At 48.6% G+C, this 20352-nt stretch overlaps 1 protein-coding gene across 15 annotated transcripts in view; it reads right to left on the bottom strand.

Moving 5' to 3' along the window:
* Nucleotides 1-20352, bottom strand: part of Tsbp1 (testis expressed basic protein 1) — a 48002-nt gene that overhangs the window by 23729 nt on the left and 3921 nt on the right. For 6 of the 15 annotated variants that reach the window (XM_040732301.1, XM_040732286.1, XM_040732288.1 and 3 more), the window contains exons 5-12: nt 18999-19034; nt 12571-12591; nt 11732-11800; nt 8706-8726; nt 4766-4786; nt 2086-2124; nt 1507-1527; nt 413-433 (exon numbers count right to left, since the gene is read on the bottom strand). In XM_040732301.1, coding sequence (XP_040588235.1) covers nt 413-433; nt 1507-1527; nt 2086-2124; nt 4766-4786; nt 8706-8726; nt 11732-11800; nt 12571-12591; nt 18999-19034 — 249 coding nt within the window. The remainder of the gene's footprint in view (nt 1-412; nt 434-1506; nt 1528-2085; nt 2125-4765; nt 4787-8705; nt 8727-11731; nt 11801-12570; nt 12592-18998; nt 19035-20352) is intronic. The other 9 variants (XM_040732293.1, XM_040732289.1, XM_040732292.1 and 6 more) reach the window with 5 other exon arrangements.

The following is a 20352-nucleotide window of genomic DNA, read 5'->3' as shown; positions in this document are numbered from 1 at the left end:
CACAGGGTTTGTATGCTACCCGCATTTCCCAAAGAAACCATGAGGGGGAAGGGCAAATGCAAAGACGGCAGTCGATTTAGCGGAGAGTCTCAAAAGTCCCATCAGAGCAAGTTATTCAGGACCCATCTCAACTGAGAAATAAGTAGTTAAAGAAATCCAGCAAAATAAAAAACAAAAACACAAAACAAAAACCGTAAGAACTACTTAGCCTTCCCTTTTCTTAAGCTCTGACATTTCAGGTCATTTGTCTTAAGTCTAGGTCTTGGACATCAAGAGGTGTCACAGACTTTGGATGCGATCATGACACATGCGTGGGAAATTCTTCCAGAAAGGAGGTTGAGACAGGTTGGGATACAGAGAGGATAACGATCCCAGACCCCATGGGAGAACAAAGAGATAAATAGAAACTCACTGATAGGTCCAATGGTTCCACCTAAAACATTGGAAAAACAAAACAGAGTCCGTTTAGTTCTTTAGCAGAGGAAAACGGCTTACAACAAAATTCTTTCTGGGAAAGAGTCGGAAACAGGGAAGTTCCGCCTCACTGGCCAACTTGAACTGGTTAGCAGGAGCTTAAGGCCTCATTTTCTGAAGGAGACTGCGGGAATTCCTATCTTTGCAACCAGTTAGGTCCTTGTTCACCAGGGTGGCTTGTCACAGAGGTATGAGACAGACGGAAGACATTCTCGGGAGGGATTGTGGGTAAAGGGATTAGGACCCTAGGCTCTGCAAAAACAGCCTCCTTGTGCAGGATCTGACTCGTGAGCCCTGACTCTGACCTTTTTCTCTTTCCTCCGGGATTCACCTGTCCTAGGTCTGAGCAGCCTCAGAAGTCACGGGCGGATGGGTTAACACACGAATCCCCCCCCCCCCCCAGGGAAGCTTCCCTTCCCTCGTCTGCGCTCGTTTTTACGGCTACTGTTGTGCAGAGACCCCCACAGGTACAATGCGGCCAACCATGTTCAGTTTGTATTTCCTTCCTGAATCTCTCATCTCCCGCTCCACACCCAGCAGGCTCCTTAGAGGTGTGTTGTTAGGATGTCACCCACTCTAGGCTCGTCTTCTAGACTTGTGCTCACAGGAGGCACACTCCACTCATTCTACAAACCATCACGGGATGGTGTGGGGACCCTCTTTGTCTGCAGGCCCCGGGCCTCACTGTGTGCCACGGGTGCCTTCTTGCTGTGTTACCCAGGAGGAGGCCACATTAGTCTCCCATGGGTGCCGCTGGCACTCCCAAGTAGAGGGACATTCCTGCCTTCCTCTGGGCTGTGTCTGCTCCCAACACGTCTCCCCCCTGCGTCGGGGACTGCAGGGTTAGGAGGTTTTGTAGTTCTGTCTCTCTCAGGGGTGCCCAGTATACCCAGTGTGTGGGGGGGTGGGGGGATGGGGGGAGATAAAGGGACAATGCTGGTTGGAAGAAGTGGTGGTTCCAGGACTGTGATGTCAGCTACACTACGGAGCGAGGCGAAGGGAATGAGGGTCAAAGTGCAGAGAGAAACTTACTAATGTGTCCTGAGTTGGCAGCTAAAATAAAAAAAACACAACACCGTAAGTTTGGAAGGAGCATAACTTAGGGACTTTTTTCTTGGGGGGGGTTGGGGAGTTTGGGTCCAGCATTCATCAAAGTCAGATTCACATGGGAGGACACCAGGAAGTCGGTCTGTGTTTCCTTCTGTTGCTTAGGCAACAGAGGCCACCATCTAAGGTCGCTTGCCCTTGTCTGGGTTTCTCCTGGGGCCTTTCACCAAATCCTCCTACAAATCTGTCTCTGATGAAGTGCTTCCTCTGGCCCCGGAGTTTCCCACACATTTTCAAATGAGCGAGCTTGGGCATTGTCAGCAGGGTTTTCACTGTGCTGCATGAAGCAGTGGAACTGTCCCTTCCGGGGCTCTCGAAGGGAAGGACAGACAGACGAGGGACAGACAGACGGGAAGAGCCAGACGGGGCGGCGTCCCCGGTGCTCCCTGCATCTGAGCTGAGCTCGGCCTCTCTTTACCACCCTTTGCATGCTCCCCCAGAGCAGCAGCGTCGCAAGCACGCGCAGAGGGCCCGGGAGTGGGATTACAGAGCAGGGAAACATACACATAGGTTCTCGGGTGGATTTGCCGTTTTTTGTTCTGCCTGTAATAGAAATGAGGTCATTACTGGAAGCTGCAAGTGCTCAGAATGTGGAGACCAGCGACGTTTTTGGTGCCTCCCCCCTACCTCCACCCTCGTTAGTACATTGACAGCGCAGCCCCCATGCTTAGGGAACCCCTCCGACAAGGGGACAGAAAGGCTTTTGGGGCAGGATGACCAAGACAGCTGCTGAGACACAGTTTCATCAAAAGAGGGGGCGTGGTTGCGGAGGGGTGGGCCTGGGAAGAAGCAGGTGGGGTGGTACATGTGATCAAGGTATGCTGTGTGAAATTCTCTAAAAGTCCGGACAGAGCTGTGGTCCTGCGATTCCGACCGCAGAGGGCAGGTGATCTGTTCCCTCCAGATGTGTGGTGTGGAGTCCTGAGGCTGCAGGCCCGAGGGTCAGCTTTGCTGCTCTCCAGTGCTCTGGCTCTGGGGGCATCCGTCTGCTGAGTTGACTTCCTCGTGTTTAGAGTGGAAATTGTGCCCCCTTCCCTGTTCAGTACTACACTGAGATCCCAATTAACAAAAAACCCAGAGTAAAAACAAACGGGAAAAGAGGAAATTCTGCTGGGGACAGCATGGGAGAAATACCTAGTGACTTGCGGAGAGGCAAAGGGACAGAAAGGACTGAGTCTGCTGGCCCTCAGAGTGGAAGCAGAGAGGCACAAGGTTTGGGTGCCCTACCAAACCACAGGAAAGTGTACTCGGGACCCAGGGCGGTTTCTGGGGAGATTCTTCCAGATGGGAAGAATGTGGGCTTCTTACCACTCTGCTGCTTGACGGTCAGCGCCCTTAGGTGTCTTCAGGGAACATGCACACAGGCACACACATGGACATGCATACACAGGCATGCACACGCACATGCATACACACAGGCATGCACACGCACATGCATACACACATGCCCACACACTCATGACCCCCCACACATACACACACACAGGCATGCACACGCACATGCATACACATATGCCCACACACTCATGCCCCCCCACGCATACACACGCGCATGTGCTCGCACACACACACATGCTTGCACACTCGAGGTTTCCACGCTCACACACAAAGTCTCAGGACTGGGAATCTGCCAGGATGAACCATCATAGGCGTGTTGTCTACATGAAAAGTCCACCCCCATCTAAGAAGTATTTGAGTTTATGAGTTAAAATTGACAGGTGTTGACCACACAAACTACCCCTGCCTGCAGATGAACTGGCCTAGTTAGCGGTGGCTCATTCGGGAGTTCCTTTGAGGCTGGATGGAAGGCAGCGGTGTGAGGGGTTGGGGCTAGCTCCCGGGGGCTGTGGCTTGAGGTGGGAGGGCCAGTGAGACCTTTCCGCTGTTTTAAGGATAGGTGTCCATTGGTCAGATAGGATTTGACGCCTGTGATAAATGAGGTCATCTGGTTACAGAGGCTGTGGTGCACGGGGCCGGGGTGGGGTGGGGCGTAGGGCTTATGGACCACGTGTTCAAATAACGTGATATACATTTGGACAAGAAGGAATGATTCTACCACTAGGAAAATGGCTTTAATATGAATCCAGATGAGTAAGATTCAGAGTGGAAAATTACCTCAAGTATACAGGTCTGGGGGGAAAAAAACCCAAACTGTCTACTTGGGATTATTTATTTTTTAAGTGTATTCCTGATTTCCTCACTTTAAAAAAATCTCCCCTTTGTTTTCTTCCTCTTTCCTTTATTTAGAAAACACATTTATTTTGCTGTGACCACCAGCTGAAATCTCATCTGGGAAACTCTTTTAGACTTCATTGCCTCCTTCTTCCTCACTTTTGAGAACCTTAAAAGCTGATTCTTTTTTTTTTTTTTTTTTGGTTTTACGAGACAGGGTTTCTCTGTATTGTTTTGGAGGCTGTCCTGGAACTCGCTTGGTAGTCCAGCCTGGCCTCGAACTCACAGAGATCCGCCTGCCTCTGCCTCCCGAGTGCTGGGATTAAAGGCGTGCGCCACCACGGCCTGGCAAAAGCTGATTCTTGTAACTGCTCATCTAACTATTTAAACTGTCAGGAGAGACTGAGTCACTTGCCCATGCTCACACAACTCTGAGTGACAGGGAATGCAGCACCAGGTGGCCTGGTGGCAGCCTGTATGTCAAGAAGACTTTAGTCAACATGCAGACATGGTTTAAGCATGTTTGTGAGCAGGCCTTGTTCTCACGACTCCCAGCTCACTGAGAAATTGCCCGGTTTATGTCGGGATACGGACAGCAGGTAGCTTTTCGCTAAATCCACGGCCCACAGCCGGCACAAAGAATGCGGGCTCTCCTGGGGGAGGGGGGGCACTGTGGTTCTGCAGGGTGGTGGTCGGAGGAAGATTCAGCTGTGTCACAGCTTAAGGAGCAGCTAAGGAGGAGAGCATGAACACGCAGAAGAGAAGTGAATGCTGGGGTTGAGGAATGTGCGGCCAAAGACATGGATTCACTTAGGCCGGGAAGGGCGTGTCCCAGCCTTGGAGGGAAATGGCGGGAAGGTGGGAATGGTGTGAAGGAACAGCTACTGAATCATGGGCTCCAAGTCTGGTCACCCTGCCTTACCAGAAGACACACAAGAAAGGGAGTGAGAGGCCCTCTGTCTAGTGTGGGGGTCCAATGATACCAGATATTAAAAATGGAAGGAAAACTTACATGCTGAGTCTTGGTTTACAACTGAAGAATGGTTAAAAAAAATCAAGTTAGTATAGAGATCATAATATTTGTATATATCTGTAAGGGGGACTCCTATCCAGCAGCAGCTGGCCCCTGGGTGTTGGCACATAGCCCTGATCTGCCTTTTGTCTGCAGCACCTCCTGTTGGACATACATGAATCATGTATGAAGAGTTTCCCCAAGGTGCAAAGCCTACACAAAACTTAGTTTAAGGAAAACCCAGGCATCTGTGGCATCCTTATCTGAGAATTTGCATTTGGCATTGTCCCTCTGGAGGGCTTAGATCAAAGACTTTGGTATATGGATTGACTTGTTAAAGGTGTGAATTGTTAACAGTAAATGGGCCCTTTGCTCAGGGAGAGAAATCCACCCTGCAGCTGGAAAAGGACTAAACTCATTCCTGAGGAGCCTCTGTACTTCTTTCCCGGACCCAAGTGAACACCTTGAATAAAACAACGGCTCACACACTGCACCTACGTTATGTCCTGAGACCATTTTCGAGAGCTACACCCAGGATGCATTAGGCCATCCACTCACTGCCCAGTAGACACAACACCATCTCTCTTTGCTTGGTCACTGTGGTGATTTGAGATTTTAAAATCTGGACTAAGTTCTTAAACACACAGGGTTTGAGATGCCTTCCCTAGGGTACCACAGCCTGGTGACGGTCTGTGCAGGTGCCTCTAGGGAAGATTTCCCACCTCCATGGATCCTACAGCTCTTGAGCCTCAGGGATGCACACGTTTTTGCTGAAGACTTTAGCTATAATTACACGCTTTCCTTTTTTTTTTTTTTTTTTTTTTTTTTTTGGCTAACCAGAGTCAGGGGCCATATCCTCATGAATTCACCAGCGACCTGAGGATAATCTATGTCTTAATGCTGTCTGCCATCGTGGGTCTAACACTAATCTGATGTCCCTGCACACTTCCCCTCCCCCGAGCCCCTGCTCTCTGAAACTCCATCAAACAGGAGGTGTCTGAACTCATGCTGGGGACCTTCCCCGCCTTGCTACAGGGTTGCATCGCCACCCTCTTTTGACAGCTAGACAGTCAGTCCTGTGTCGTTTGGTGATCAGAGAACAGGAGGGATGAGTGCTGGGACTTCACAGCAGAGCGTTGTATTTTTGGTTGTGAGCCTTTAATGGCTGAGCCTTCGCTCCTCCGGCCCCAGCAGTGCCTAATGATTGCAGTTAGTAACATATGTAATTGCAGGTAGTAACATAAGTAACTGCAGTTAGAAGCATGCATATTCTAAGGTTGCTGTGAGCCTGTGTTAACGCTACAGCAAGTAGTAACATGTAACTGCAGTTAGAAACATGCATATTCTAAAGTTGCTGTGAGCCTGTGTTAACATAGCAAGTAGTAACATATGTAACTGCAGTTAGAAACATGCATATTCTAAAGTTGCTGTGAGCCTGTGTTAACACTACAGCATGTGACTATATATTAATCAGTGTGATGTAGACACTGTATAATAAATACATAAGTACAAACATGCCATGCTGTATACTATAAGTAGCAATTAAGAATTCTGACTCCCCCCACCCCCCCAAACCCACCATGCCTTTTGGAGCCACTGAGTGCTGGCCGCTTAAAGACTCCACACCCACAGCCGCAGGAAAATGTCTTCTTTCTAGATAAGCCCCTTCTTCAGATGCCCCTGTGGTCTTTGGAGCTCCTGCACTCCCTGCCTGCAGCTCGAAGCCGTCTCAACTGTTCTATGCGCTACAGGAAGAAGCCTTTCCAAGTGCGGACTCCACTATTCTCCTTCCCTGGCTGGACCTTCCCAGGCGCGGACGGTGGCCAGCGTTGCTGTTCTCTGCTTTGCTCTCAGAGGCCTTCTCTGGTCCAGCCTCTCCTGCTGTCGCCCTCCATTGGCAGCTGCTGGTCTTGCAGTCTGCCACCTTGCCATTCTCTTTCAGCCTCAGGAATTTGACTCTTTCTGCTGGGGCCTCCTTTTGCCTTGCAGATGTCAGTTCAGGTCTCCTTTCAAACCCAGCTATCTTACCCTGGCTCTGACCCTCCACCTTCGGCTCCTTCTCTGCCCCACCTAATCTACTGTCCCAAAGTTCTGGTCTCCGGTCTGAGCAAGTTTAAGTGTATTTGTGTATTTTTCGTCTTACTTGGCTAGGACCTGTGCTCTGCAAGACGGGGGCCACAGCTGGCTTGCTCATTCGGGAACAGCCTGTGGTTGCACGGTAAACACTCTGCACGCGCCAGGCACGCACACAAGCAAATCGTGTGACTTTCTAACGTGTTCCAACGCCCAGTTCTTCTCTAGTTTTCTCTACCTTTTCTTTTCCTACCAGCTCGGAATATTCACCTCCTTCATCAAGGATCCAAGATATTTATGGTTACTGTGGCCAGAGCTGGGAAGTGAGCTCATTGATCATTTACACATGCAAACCCCAGGAGGCCGGTGAGTGTAGACACAGGCTGGCACCTGTTGTCTGATCCCTGATCCTGTTTGCTTCCTCAGTCCACAGTTTCCAACTCTCTGGTTGTCAGCTAAATCCATCATTACGATATAGTCTGCACAATCTAGAGTTTAGCACTGGACGACTCACTTGGAAGTGCACAGTCCAGCAGCAGGAAGTGCATCCACTAGGTAGTGAGATCCTACAGGGTAAGGGGTGGGTGGGCCCAGCATCAGGACCGTAGTTCGGCCTGTGCCTCTCCAGCCACAGCAACTACAACTCACTGTGTCGATAACACTTTTCCGTGCTCGTTCCCCGAGAGGTGGCAGGACACATGGAAGATCTGAGTTGATTACTTCTCAAATATTTAAATCAGAAAAGACCTAGTTTGTTCCTATAAGAAATTATCCTTTAATCAGTCTGCCACAAGACCCAGCGATTCCACTCTTAGGCGTATACCCTAATGATGCACATTCGTATAACAAGGATGTCTGCTCCACTGTGTTCATAGCAGCACTATTTGTAATAGCTAGAACCTGGAAGCAACCTAGATGCCCCTCAACTGAAGAGTGGATAGAGAAAATGTGGTACATTTACACAATGGAGTACTACTCAGTGGAAAAAAACGATGGAATCTTGAAATTTGCAGGCGAATGGATGGCACTAGAAGAAACCACACTGAGTGAGGTAACCCAGGCACAGAAAGAGAAACGTGGTATGTACTCACTCATATATGGATTTTAGACATGAACCAGGGAAGTGCCAGCATACAGTCCCACTGCCAGAGAGTCTGGGAAACAGAACCTTCATCTAAAGACTGATGAAAGCAGAGGCAGATACCCACTGAACTGAAATCCTGGAATCCAGTGTCAGAAAGGGAGAACTGATGGGCAAAGGAGTTAAGAGTGGGCTGGTTTAACCCACAGAAACAGTTGACCTGAACAAGTGGGAGCTCTTGGACCCCAGATTGATGGCTGTGTGGCAAGCGTGGGACTGACTCAGACCCCCTGAATGTGGGTGTCAGTGAGGAGGCCTAGGTAATCTATGGGGCTTTGGATAGTATTCATCCCTGGTGTACAAATAGACTTTGAGTGCCCATCCCACAATGAGGGATGTCATACAAAGCTCTGTAGTCCCTCACAGACAGGTGACACCATGTCTCTCTTCTGCATCCCCTATTCTCGTCGAATCCCCTCATCCCTGTTGGCCTCCTTTTTATCCAGTCCTTGTTCTACAGATTTGGGAATCGCCATCTTGATAAGTCACAAGGAACTTCTGCTTACTTTCTGTACTTGGGCCGAGTATTGGGGTGTCTGGTTATAGTGAACCAAGAAATGTGGGGGAGGAGGGGGTGGTTCTGGAAAGCTTCCCAGGCATGGGGCCAACTGTTGGCAGAGCTGAAGAAAAGTGAAGCGAAACCCTGCCTCAAAAAACAAAAACAAAAACAAAAAAACCCCCAAAACAAAACAAAACAAAACAAAAACCCAAAAGTGAAGGACTTACCAGGATTGGATCGGCACGGTCCTGAAAGCAAAAAACAAAACACTAGCGTGAGTGCTTCTCGGCTCTGAGAGAGCTCTGTGGATGTTGCCTTGACACCAGGCTGAAGGAAAGAGCCACGCCCCCCTTCTCTGCCATTGGTCGGAGGCAGCGCGGCGAGCAGGCGTCTCTGCACCACCCTCCCGGGCCCCAGACTCTGGTGTGCTTCCTGAGCGTCACTGGCAGTAGAGAGGAAGACTAGAATTCGCAGGAGCAAAGATCAGACACCTTGAGAAAGAGCAGAATAAAACTAACAAGTGTGGAAAAGATGACCATTTTATCCAAAGATCCGTCACATAGATAAATAGAACGAACTCAGCCGAAGAAAGAGCAAATGAGGTCTAGGGGAATTATCCAGGGACTGCCTGTTGGTCACTGTGCTGACTGGTCCTTATGTCAGCTGGATACAAGCTAGAGTCATCCGAAGGGAGGGACTCTCAGTAGAGAAGATGACTTTGTAAGATCAGGCTGTAAAGACATTTGAGTAGAGATTGATGGGGTGGACCCAGACCATTGTGGATGGACGAGACAGGAAGAGGAATGTGCGAATGCAGGTGACCAGGTAACATGGAGCTTGACAGAATTCTGTGACCCCTGAGGAAGGCAGGAGGCTGTGAGCCAAGGGAATCAGGCAAGCTGCTAACTGAAAAAACAAGGGGACACCCGCAGGAGGGGTGCAGATCTACTGACGCCCCAATTAGATGCGTGTGGCGCCCTTCTGCCTGCTGAACTATCGGGCAACGTTGGCGTCTCAAGGCAGAAAGCTGAGGTAATTTGTTACAACCACACAGCCAGCCAATCCTGCCCTTGCAGTTAGGTGTGCGGTGCTCTGACTGAGGTCTAGCCTGCCCACTGCCACAGCTGACAAGTAAGACAACACCCAGGATGGAGAGGAGCCCCTTCTAAGGACACCCAGAGATCTGCTTCCGATCACTTGACGGCGGGCAGCAGGAGGCAACGTTAGGGTCATTAACTGGAGGGGTGGATGAGATGAGCTGCTCGGGCCACGGCTGCGAGAAGGGCACTGGCGTCCAGGCAGGACTTGCTTGCAGGCTGGGTGGGTGGTACACTCCTGCTGCCAGTGCTAGGAAAACCTGAATCAAAGGCTAGCCTGGGCTACATAGTTAAGAACCCCCCCCGTCATAAGCCACTTATCTTCAGATGTTAGTCTTTATTACAAGACGGGTTTAATTGCATGGAGACGAGACATGGGTGGGAAGGACCGAGACCTGAGGCATGAAGAGGCTTCCCTAACATGTATCTCCATACGTGTTAGCTCGAGGGAGAGAAACTATGGCTTGCTAGGTAGATGAAGATGTGGATGGGAGTGGAAGGCAGGGGCGTATCCACAGCAATTAAGGTAGGTGATGCTTTGTATTAACTAAAGAAAGATTCCCGAGTCAACAGATTGGAAAACCCTGAATCCTTCGTCGGGTGAACGGGGCCCAGTCCCACGTGCAGGGGCAGCGCGGCGGCTACTACACAGGATGCAAGGACAAAGAGAAGCCTAAAAGTATCTTCGCTTAGGATCGATCATCAAAGTAGATCTTTATCAACAATGACAAAACCAAGAGTGACCGAGAAAATAAATAGGTAAGCGCCAAAGGAAGGAAACGGAATTCCATTCTGTGTTTAGAGAATTGAGATATGAGTCTGGAGTCAGGGTACTTTCAGTCCACAGGGAAGTTGGGAGAACAGCTCCTGACACTCAGGGAGGAGAGGCCAGTTGCCCGTGAGATGCAGATCAAAGCCGCAAAACAGAAGTTCTGCGGGGCCCATACTGATGGGGTGATTACCCTTTGCTTACAAACGCCCACTGGCGTGGGAAGAAAGCCTGTTGGGAGATGAGCCACTACACGTTACTGTCTAGTAGAAAATGATGGTTGTCTCCACTGAAAAGCAATTAGTGAGAATGCCTACTACAGACTTAAGGTGAACAAAGCAAACCCAGCCAAACAGCAAAGCCAAACACGACAGAAAAAGAAGGCACAGGGCAGAGATGGTGTCAGTTAACGGACTCAATTAGTTGACTTCTAAACAAGAACTAGACCCCCCCACTTTATTTCCAAAGTAACCCTCCAGGAGAAAATTTAAAAAATCTTTTGGAGTAAGGTTTCATACATAGAAACACAACCTTTGTAATGATAAGATAACAGCTTAAGACAGTAGCTTATGGTACCCACGAGAGAAAAAAAAAAAACAAGGTAAGTACAGACTTGAAAGATTGACCTGCTGTGTTACAGGGGTTGCGCACTGGGGGAAGGGGTTGGAGGCAACCAAGAGACAGCATGAGGGAATTAGAAGAGCTGCTGAGACTTCCCCAGGAGGGAAAACGGTAGAAAAATACTGTATATCCACAAGTTGTGATTTTATTCCACAACTGAGATACACAAACTACATTTCTGTATTTGTCAGCATTAAGGTTTTGAGGAAAATGCAAATTGTGATGATGATGCCTCAAAAAAAAAAAAAGATAGCGTTTCAGTAAAAATTACACAGCAACAAATAACGCCGCATGGCATTCAGGGATAGAGTAAACAACACAAGTAGACATTAAAGACCATGATTCACCCGTGCGTCTTACTTAGGGTGGGGTAGAGGGAGGGTCTCTAATGGGGACAAAGGACTTTCAGCTCTATTTACTACTTGAGAAATAGGACAAACTACTAGCGATAGCCACAACGAAGGTGTTTACGCTCAGCGAGGGCTCGTTCATACAGTGAAGGTGTGGAACACACGCCACGTGGTGCTTGCACATCAAGGGTGTGCGCACAAACTGCATTTGCCCATTGTACCAGAGTGGGCACACACATTGAGGGTGCTTACACAATGGGAGTGTGAGGGTGCTACATACACAGTGTTAATTATTTTTGTATCTTATTTTAAAAGCACTTAAAAGGGAGAAAAACAACAACAACAACAAGTAGACAAACCATAGGACTTAAACAGCAGGGCGTGTTAGAATTGAAAGCAAGCCATGGAACACTCACCCAGGGAGTTGGCTGACTGTACCCTCAGGGAGGTGGCTGATGGTATTCCCAGACAAATAGCAGATGGTGCTAAAACACATAAACAGAAGCTCAGGCGGTCGGCAGGCAGAATCTGGGCTCCTAACCTTTGCCTGTCAGCCCCGTGCAAACGCTGTTGCTGCGGGACTGCTCTAGCAGTGGGAACTGAACTTAGAGCCTGTGCTGGTCAGTTCGATGTCACCTTGACACAAACTAGAGTCACTGGGCTAGGAGGGAGCCATTGTGGATGGCGTCATCCCTGGGCAAGTGCCCTGGGTTCTATAGGAAAGCAGGCTGAGCGAGCCAGTAAGTAGCTCCCCTCCGTGGCCTCTGCATCAGCTCCGGCCTCCAGGTTCCTGCCCTGGGTGAGTTCCTGACTTAACTTCCTTGGATGACCAACAGTGATGGGGGGGGGTGGGGAGGTGTGAGTCAGACAAACCCTGTCCTCCCCAAGTTGCTTTGGACACGGTGTCTCATTGCAGCAACAGTCACCCTGACTTAAGACTGGGCATTGCACATGCTAAGCAAACACTCAGCCGCTGAGCTGTGTCCCCGGGACACATCAGTGTAAAACTCTGAGGCTCAGGTCTCCAGCTGTCTTTCCCCCTTCCTCTCTCTTTTCCTGCTCTCCTCCTCCATCTTCCCCTCCTTTCTAGGTTTTGTTTGTTTTCTCCTTTTCTTCTAGGTGATCTGTGGCTAAGTCAGAACTGGGTGTGGGGGTGCAGGTGACTCGTGTGTGTGTGTGTTTGGGGGGACTTTGTCCTTTCCTAAACACAACCTTAGGAAGGTGCTATAGTTTCAAGAAGTGAGACAATACTTACTGAGGACTCCTTTGGCCACTTCTGAAAACACACACACACACAAAAGAAAGAAACGTCAGTTTGTAACATAGTGGTAGTGTTAGTAACAGTGTAGAGGCTACCCAAGCAACATCACCAGAGAGCAGGCAGGCAGCGAGCCAGAGGCAACATCTCTGTTAAATGAACAAGTGGATGGAGGCTAGCCAAGGCAAATAATTTACGGAAGAAACATAAGGGATGGAGACATTAAGTGGGGGATATATCAACTATCACAGGAGCTGGAGGAGACTAGGAGAGGGTTGGTAGGATAGTTACTCAGATGCCCGAGAATTTAACTTTAAAGGGTACCATACTTTAACTGTACATGCATGCATTTGTAATCAGTGGATGAACTTCTGGAGAGCTAACACTTGGATTTTAGTGATGCCATAGCAATAGAATTTCCAAAGGATCTGGAGGCGGGCAAAGCATACACAAACACTACCCTCCTCTCTCTTATGAACTCAGGAACTTGGCACTGCTGTTGATCTGTGTTGATGCCTGGCAGCAGGGGTATCTGGTATTCTACTGAAGCCTAGTTGACTTGTCTGGAGGTATTGGAACACCAGTTTTGGTTTCCTTCCCTGAAAATGGGTGGCTGCTTTCCCTCCTCCCCGGGTGTGTTGCCTTAGTTAGGTTTCTGTTGAGGTGATACAAAAGCCACCCCGGGGAAGGCAAGTGTTTATTTCATCCTATGGTTTCCCATTCTTCACGAAGGGAATTCAGGGAAGGAGCTCAAGGAGGTGCCTGGAGGCAAGAACCCAAGCCGAGGCCAAGGGGAAGCGCAGCAGCTAACTGTTACTGCTTCCCCATGGCTTGCTCAGCAACCCAGGACCACCTGCTGGGGGAGGGGCAGTCAGGGAGAGGGGGTGGCACTGTCCGCAGTGGGCTGGACCCACCATCAACCACCAACAGAGAGAATGCTCCACAGGCTTGCTCACCGTCTGATGGAGGCGCTTTCTCAGGTGTGGTTCCTCTTCCCAGGTGACTAGCTGTGTCAGGTTGTCAAGACAACACACACACACACATGCGTGCACATACACACACACTTACACACTTATACACACACATGCGTGCACATACACAAACACTTACACACTTATACACACACACACACAGCTAGCAGGACAGATGACCTTATGGGGGGTTAATTTAAAGCACATGAAAATTTCTCTTCTACCATACTTCTTCTCATGGCTTTTACTGTGTGCATGAGTGTGTGAGTTGCATATATAGTTGTTTGCACATGTGTGCACATGTACACATGAGTGCCCGTGCAAAAGGGAGCGTGCATGTGGGGACCAGAGGTCAGCATTGGATATCTCTCCCACTCGTTCTCACCTTACTTCGTTAATTTATTTGGCAGTGCTGGGGATCAAACTCAGGGCCTGTGCACGCCCAGCAGTACCCTATGGCTAACCTGCACTGCCCGCTCTGTTCCTTCACTTCAGGTTTTTGAGATTAGTCTTGAAACTCACCAGTCTGGCTTAGGATGGCCGACCTATGAGCACTAGGGATCAGGCCACATCTGTCCCCAACAATGCTGTCTCTGTATTTGGCTTTATGTGGGTGCCAGGGATCTAAACTTAGACCCGTGTGCATGATATATTTGAGATTTGTTATAAATTGCAACACTTAGGCACTGTATATACATTTTCCTATAACATTAAGCTTGTGTTCAATTAGATGTCAAAATGTTTACATTATCATAGCAACCTTTTCAGTTTCTGCGTTTCATTTAAACTAAACTAAACTTTAAACACAAAATTTCATGCATCTAAACTAACATCCTGACTTCCATAAGTCTCAGTTTACTGGCTAATGAATATTCTCTTATGTTCAGAAGTGACGGAAAGGGAACCGGCAAGAGCTTGGGCACCCAGAAACTTAGGATAGTTGGGATGTATAGGCCACTTTAGTCTTTATGCGTTTTCAAGTTTGGTTTATCCGCACATAGTAAAATATCTCCCTAAGGATGCAAAACATCCACAGGCAGGAATGAGCAATTAGTGCTGAATCCTGTGATAATTAAGTTAGGGCCAAGTAATTCTATGTGTGCACCTGCACTGAGCCATCAGCAACCCCACACCACAGCACTGGACAAACCCTTGACATTTCTCGTGAATAAGTTTCTCTCCTGTAGGAGAGTGGCCGTCTGAGTAAATAAGCGATTTACATAAGAGCTGATCGCCACGCGCCGCGCCCCCAGCCCTACACCCCCCCCCCCATGGTTCACATCTTCAGAGCTTCTGTATTGCAGGGAGTAGTTCCGGTTGTTTATTGCACAGGGAATCCTGCACTGTGTTCCTGCTGCGGGGCTTTGTGGGCCTGGAACAGTGTCCTCCACTGTAAGCGAGAGGTGGCCTGTGATGTCATGCGGCTGCCTGAGTTGCTTGTAGAGACAAGACGACAAGGGTCCACTGGAGGAGCCAGCACACGGTAGGTGCTGAGTGTGTGTTGATCCTCTCCATGTCCTGTTGTGGAAGGCTTTGCTTGGCAGCCTTAAATCTCTCGCACCAAGGTAGTTTCGGCTGGATGTGCTCTAAGGAGTGACTAACTGTCACCGAGGAGGTGAGTCCCCAAGAATTAGGAGCCGCAGTGACACCGCCAGACAGGGGCCATACTTCTTTGAACCCCGGGAGCTTCATTGTCCAAATGAGACCATAGTGCAAACAATCCCCCTCCCCCGACCCTGTATTAACACGAAGGAAGGGAGCACCGAGATCTGGACACTGGATTTCCCTGTAGCACTCGGGGTGTTTTCTTTTTCTGCCTGGGTTGGGGTGCAATTGGCACAGGGTTGTGTAGCTTCATGATGGTTTGATATTAACATTGCAAAATCATCACCAAATTCAAAAGCAAATAAGCATGCTAATCAATCCACAGATGTCATTTTTTTCTTGCCATGACAAGAATGCTTCACACCCATTCATGGAGGGAACTACAAGGCATACGTCAGCCATTCTGTCATTATTTCTTTAGGACTTACCTCCCCTTTAGAACGGTGAGTTTGTGCCTTGGACAAGCATTGTCCGTTCTTTCTCCCTTGGTCGTTAGTAACTGCCTTTCTAATCTCTGTTTGTAGGAATTCATTTATTTTTTTACTCATTTGTTGAGAATTCCATACATGAATATTGTGTTTACATCATTTCTTCCTCACTTCTCTGCCCTCCAACTCCTCAAATTCATGGTCTCCTATTTTTGTTTTTTATTACATGTATACAAATTGCCCTTCCTACTGCTTCTCAAATCCTTCTATTTTAATTATTTTGTTCTTACCCCTGCCCACTGCCCAGTTCACTCCTGAGAAAAGTCAGGGCAGTAACTCAAACAGAACAAGGGCCTGGAGGCGGGAACTGGAGCAGGAGCCGCCGAGGAGCATTGCTTCCTTCCTGGAGCAGGAGCTGATGAGGAGCATTGCTTCCTTCCTGGAGCAGGAGCAGCGCCTGCTTCCTTACTGGTTCCTCATGACTCGCTCAGCCTGAATTCTTACACAGGGCTATCTAGCCAGGGATGGCGCCACTGCACCAACCACCAAGCAATAAAATGCACCACAGGCTTCCTATAGGTCTACCTGCTAGAGGCATTTTCTTAGCTGGGATCTTAGCAGTTGACATAAAGTGACTAGCACAGACGTTTTAATATGGCGAGTCTTCCAAACCGGAACACAGTATTTCTTTCCATTTTCTTGTGTGTTCCTCGATTTCCTTAATCAACGCACTGTTGCTTTCTGTAAGCAGACCTTCCCCTCCTTGGACTTACTGTTGCTTTCTATAAGCAGACCTTCCCCTCCTTGGTTTTTCAGTCAGCCCATTGCCAGTGTAGAGAAATGCTGCTGGTTTCTGTATCGTGTTTGTTTGTTTGCTTGTTTGTTTTAATGCCCCGCACTGCAACAAAACTTTTGGTCTTGATGACTTTCTGATGGAACATGGGGTTTTCTACATGCAAGGCCATATCTGCAAACAGGTGTCGTTTTCCTGATTTCTACGTCTTTTCGCCAAATTGCTCTGGGTAGGACTTTCAATACTACTTTAAATACAAATGGTGAGAGTGGACATCCTGACAATGGAGGGAAAAGATTCGGAAGGTGATATTTGCTTTAGTGCTGTCACTTGGGTACTTCATTTGTTGAGGTACCTTCCCTGTGCACCAACTTACTAATCACAGAAGAATGGTGGATTTTGCAAATGCCTTTTCTACAAATCTAGATATGGCCATATGGCTTTACTCCTTTATTTTTTTAATCTTGCTTTATTGATTTGTATGCAGGAATAAGTACCCTTACTGATCATGGTGATTTACTCTTTTTTAAAAATACATAATTTGGTCTGCCTGTGTTTTGTCCATTGTTTTTGCACATGGTTCTCTGGTGATGGCAGCTGGTATCTTCTCTTGGTGTTTTTGCCTGACTTTGGTATCAATGCAGAGCAGTCCTGGGAGAGTGTGCCTTGAAGCAATCTTGAGCTTGAGAGATGGGACTGGGGGCTGGAAAGATGACTCAGAGGTTAAGGGCACCGACAGCTCTTCCAGAGGTCCTGAGTTCAATTCCCAGCAACCACATGGTGGCTCACAACCATCTGTAATGAGATTTTTTTGTGCCCTCTTCTGGCGTGGAGGCACACATGCAGGCAGGACACTGTATACATAATAAATAAATAAATCTTAAAAAAACACCCATGCATATAAAATAAAAAGCAAATTTAAAAAAAGTGAAGAGAGATGGGATTGATTGTGGAGTGTTAGATCAATTCACTTGTGTGTGGGCCTAGACTTTTGCAAATAGCTGATTTTTTTTTAATCCACCTGACAGGATCTGATGGGAGCTGCTTCCAGATGCCATCCTGGGGAGACACTTAGGAAGTGGGCCACTGAGAGGGAGAGTGTCAGGAGTCCCAGGGAAGTTAGTCCCAGGAAGTGGTTTATGGGAAATGTTCTTGATGGAGTCTGTGGAACATTGTCTGGAAGCTCATCTTTGCCAACTTTGCCCATGGCAGGGTGGAAAGTGTCAACGTGAGAACGTCTAAGACTCCCAGGGCTGCTTGGGGGATTGTCTCCTCAGGATTTTTTTTTCCTTTTCCTCTCAGTCAACCATCCTGGTACTCAGAGGCCATCTAAGGGAGCATGGTGGCCCCCCTGCTGTTCCTGAAGCCTGTGTGTGATGCTGTTTTCGCAAGCGTGCAGAATGTAAGGGCTGTATAGCAATGGAGACTTCCTCCAAGACCTCCGACGTTCTGAGAGTCTCTGGTGCTCGTCGGTCATAGCTGGACCACCCGCGAGACGGGGACGTGCGGGTAGATGGAAATGAAGCTAAAGAGAGCCCTGGGAGGACCCTAAGAAGTTGGGGGTGTCGGGTCTGTGGAGTGCCTGCTCAGAGAAGCCACGGGTGGTGAATGGAGTTGGCCCTGGAGAGAGCCTAGGTGGGCTGCGGATGGGGGAGGTAGCGTGGGAACTGGCAATCCCGGGAGCTCACGTGGCACCACCTGCGTTGCTGATGCTGCGCTCAGGGACCCAGAGTTCTGCTGGACTGCGGACTGCTTCAGTCTGGGTTTCCTTCTGTTGCTTCGCCTCTCCCTTTCGGAGTGAGGGCATTTGCCGTGTGCCGCTGCCGCCGCCACCACCGCTGCTGTTGCTGCTGCTGCTGCGTCTGGGAGCTCTGTGACTTGTTTGTTCTGGTTTTTGAAGACGTCCAGAGTCCTGAGTTTGCCTCAAGTCTCGGGCATGGGGCTTGGGTGTGGTTTGACCTGTCCTGGAAGCACTGAGACTTTGGGGCTCCTTGCCGGGAGGACGTAGATGTATTTTGTAGTCTGGAATGCACACAAGCCTGTGGTTTGGATCTCAGCTGTGCCCCAGAAGGTCACAGGTCGAAGGCTTGGTCCCCAGGGCAGGGTCCGGAGGTGAAGCCCTTTGGGAGGTGACTGGATCACGAACACTGTCACCTCATGACTGGATTGATTTATTTACGAACCATGGATTAACAACGGGCTTTGGACGAGGGCCTTCCATGGAAGCGAGCGTTCTCTTCTTTCCCTGAGCAGTTTCCATCCATCCCCACATGCTCCTTGCCGTAACTTCAAAGTGACTGGATCAAGGCTCCACGGAGGGAACACGATGAGTAACACCTGGTCCTTATGGATCCTTCCATTAGGAGAAAGATTGATGTTCTCTCTAATTTCACCATAAATATACTCATCTCAGCCACCCCATGAAATGCCTAGAGGTCTGAAGAAAAGTGTAAGATTCTTACTCTCTTCTAAACTGACTTGTTATCTCTTAACAAGCCAGTGTCTAGTTTATTTACCACATTCTGCTGACACCGAACATGGGGACCCTGAAGGAAAGGACACATAATGAGGCTCTGGATGGAGCATGCTAGTGTGTCTAAGCTGCCTATGAAATGAAATTGAGTTTACCTCCTTTTACTTTCTTCTGTTTCGTGCAGCAAACACCTTGTGTGAAAGAAAGAGAAAACAGACTAAGTTACCAGCATCTCGCCACAAGATAAATTTACCACTATCCCACATCGCCGCTAAGCACTTTCCCAGACCTTCCCATTCGTTCATCTTTAACTTCGGAAGACAAAGAGGATTTAGAAGCTCTTGGCTCTCCACTCTAGCCTGTCATAAAGACGGCAGTGAGCATAAATGGAGGGTGCATGCAGCAACCTGAGTGACCAGACTTTCCTCAATGACGGGGGATTGATGTTTGCTGTGTGTGTGTGTGTGTGTGTGTGTGTGTGTGTGTGTGTGCAGTGTGTGTGGTTGCTTCGACAACCCAAAGTTCCATGATCCTTTAGTTATAGATTGGTTGGCGGGGCCAGTTTAGTGGCTTCAAACGGGAATGAGAGGCTGTAACTACCGGGAGAATGAACCGAGGGCACAGCCACGGGCAGACATTGAGAGAAAGTTTCAAGGGAGAACGGCTGCAGCGCCGAGGTGTCAGAGAGAAGGACACCGGTGCCACACTGAAACCAGAGGCCCGTGTGAGTCCCTGTAGGAAACCTCGGTGCCTCAGGGTCCCCTCAGAGTCATCAAGTTTCTGGAGGTGTCTTATTTTAAATTGCCTTTGTAAGGACTCTGGGTTCACACCAGCCTACATAGCTCAGTTTTGTGGACGACCTAACTAGAAGTAATGCTAGCCGCTGAAATCCAGCATTCAACAATCCTCTTTTCTCTAAGTCTAGTGGGTGCACTTAGGTTAGATCTGAGCACTCGAGTTGCTAGCCTCAACTCAGAACCCGGCTTCTCCTCTAGTGGAGGAGCATGGATGAGTATCAGCTGTTGAGGCAATTAGCTTCATTTTCTAAAACAGTGTTCATAAATGTGTGTGTCTTGGTTTACTGTATAGCTTCCAAAGTATCTCTTCAATGTGCTATTTTACCTCCATGACAATCTATAAACTATGTATTTTATCCATTTATCCAGTTTATTTTATGTGTATAGGATGTCTTGCCTACATCTATGTCTGTGCTCTTAACCGCTGAGCCATCTCTCCAGCCCCTTTTCATCCTGTCTTAAACATCTGTGGACCTGTTTCATAAAGAATCTTACAGATCTTGGGAGCTGGAGTAAGCAAGAGGTGGAAATTAGTTATTTTAATGGTCTTTAGAGGGAGAAATGTTTTCCCTTTTTGGGAAAACCGCACAGCTGCCATGCATCTGTGTGTGCGTGAGCATTAGAGGAAGGCGGTTGGAAGCCTAGCAGAATGCTGCGTGTACACAAGACACTGAAAGGGAGAAGAAGATGGTATTCCCTAAGGAAAACATTC

Source organism: Mesocricetus auratus, unplaced genomic scaffold (assembly GCF_017639785.1).
Source record: "Mesocricetus auratus isolate SY011 unplaced genomic scaffold, BCM_Maur_2.0 Super-Scaffold_100027, whole genome shotgun sequence".
Taxonomy (NCBI): Eukaryota; Metazoa; Chordata; class Mammalia; order Rodentia; family Cricetidae; genus Mesocricetus; species Mesocricetus auratus.
This window is presented reverse-complemented; position numbering and strand designations above follow the sequence as displayed.